The sequence below is a fragment of the Plectropomus leopardus genome, unplaced genomic scaffold (assembly GCF_008729295.1).
Source record: "Plectropomus leopardus isolate mb unplaced genomic scaffold, YSFRI_Pleo_2.0 unplaced_scaffold20395, whole genome shotgun sequence".
NCBI lineage: Eukaryota > Metazoa > Chordata > Actinopteri > Perciformes > Serranidae > Plectropomus > Plectropomus leopardus.
This window is the reverse complement of record NW_024622045.1, coordinates 1-1711: the sequence shown is the minus strand read 5'-3', so window position 1 is coordinate 1711 and position 1711 is coordinate 1. Positions and strand designations below refer to the sequence as shown.

General features: G+C 38.0%; 1 protein-coding gene across 1 annotated transcript; it reads right to left on the bottom strand.

The window, feature by feature from the left end:
* Positions 1 to 430: 430 nt before the first annotated feature.
* Positions 431 to 1554, bottom strand: LOC121965529 (transmembrane protein 237A-like; the record flags this gene model as incomplete). Its single annotated transcript, XM_042515669.1, has 3 exons — positions 431 to 513; positions 1235 to 1356; positions 1467 to 1554. Coding segments are annotated over 3 exons (278 nt in total), but the record flags the coding sequence as incomplete, so codon positions are not given.
* Between the last annotated feature and the right edge of the window lie 157 nt (positions 1555 to 1711).

The window sequence follows — 1711 nt, the reverse complement described above, 5'->3', positions numbered from 1 at the left end:
GTATGTTAATGTATTAATTATCTGCTTCAATTGTCAGATTTTCTGAACGATATTTGAAAGTAGTTGAGAGGTGTTCAGTCCTGCAGGTTTGTCTCCTCTCTGCCAACACAAACACTGTCGCACCATCACAGACTTTCTGTGTTTCACAGATTTCTGGTGACGACAGTTTCCACTCCTCAACATACTGAGCCTCACTGCAGCCATGTGACCCAAAATACTGAAATAATTCTCCTCAGTTGTTTTTTTTAGTACTGCAGTGCCGCCCTGTGGTAAAAACACCGACAACACACAGCTGATACTGTATATAATATACTGTATTTATTTACTTACAAAAATCACACTCAGGAATACAAAGTGCTAGATAATATGCAGTACAAAAACATACATTTAAAGGACAGAAAAACTGCTTTCCACTCACACAGACAGTTTGTTTGTTTCGTTTTTTTCAGGCAGGTATGTCCAGGTTCTCGTCTCCTCTCGGGTATCCCTCCACCTCCATCGTCATCAGAAACTCTGCAAAAAACAACAACAACAAAAAAGTCATTACCTTTGTTTTTTTTTTTTTTAAATGGCATTTTGGCAACATTTAATGACAAATTATTCTATTTTTCGAGTTCATTATTTATTTATTTTTTAATTTTGGCAGCTCCCGTCTGCCATTTAAAATAAATAACAAATGCAAACATAAATAAATACATTTTACATTTAATTACAAAAATTAGTAAAGGGGAAGATTAATAAACCGGGGGCAAATTCAAAGGTTAATAAAGACGCAAATTAAAACAAATGTAAACTTATGTCACATTTTATATATTAATTAATTTTTACATTTATTTTTAACATGGGTGTAGATATGTCCTCGTCCTTAATTAGAGCACGTGCACTTGTCTCCCCCAATAAAAACATGAAAGTAGCAGAGCACTTTTATTTTGACAAAATTAAATAAAATTTTAATATAAATTCATGCAAAAAGACAAAAAATGATGCATAAGAAATCCCCAGAATGCAGAAATATAAAATGTTTGACTCACAAAATGTAATGAGAGTTTCCCGTTTTCGTGTGTGTGTGTGTGTGTGTGTGTGTGTAAGGTTTTACATGAAACAAAACCTGCATCCCTGATTTTAAATATTTGGTCGATTTAACGGCATATTGAATTATTTGTGTAGTGATTTATAATTTATTTATATTTTATTTGGGCAGCTGAAGTAACATAAAGCTCATTATTGGCTGCACCTTCAGTGTAGTCGATGTCGGGCCGGGTGGAGACGACGGCCCACGCCAGACCCACCAACATCGCCACCACCAGGTTCACCACGATCCACGGCCGCAAGATCTGCTGCTCCGAACCCGGAGGCCTGCAGGACGCCACCAGGGTGAGTACAATACTGCATAATACTACACAGTATTATATAATACTCTATAATGCAGTAGAACACAATAGAATATAGTAGAAAGAAGCTCTGACCACAGAGTCTCGTTGGCGGTCGGGTAGAGGTGGATACGATCGCTGGTCATCTGCTGACTGAGGGAGAGGATCAGGGCGATGAAGTACACTGAAACACACACAGGAGCATCACCGTCATCACCATCACCTTCATCATCAGCTTCATCACCACCTTCATCATCAGCATCACCTTCATCATCACCTTCATCACCTTCATTAGTCTCATCACCATCATCACCTTCAGCTTCATCATCACCATCATCACC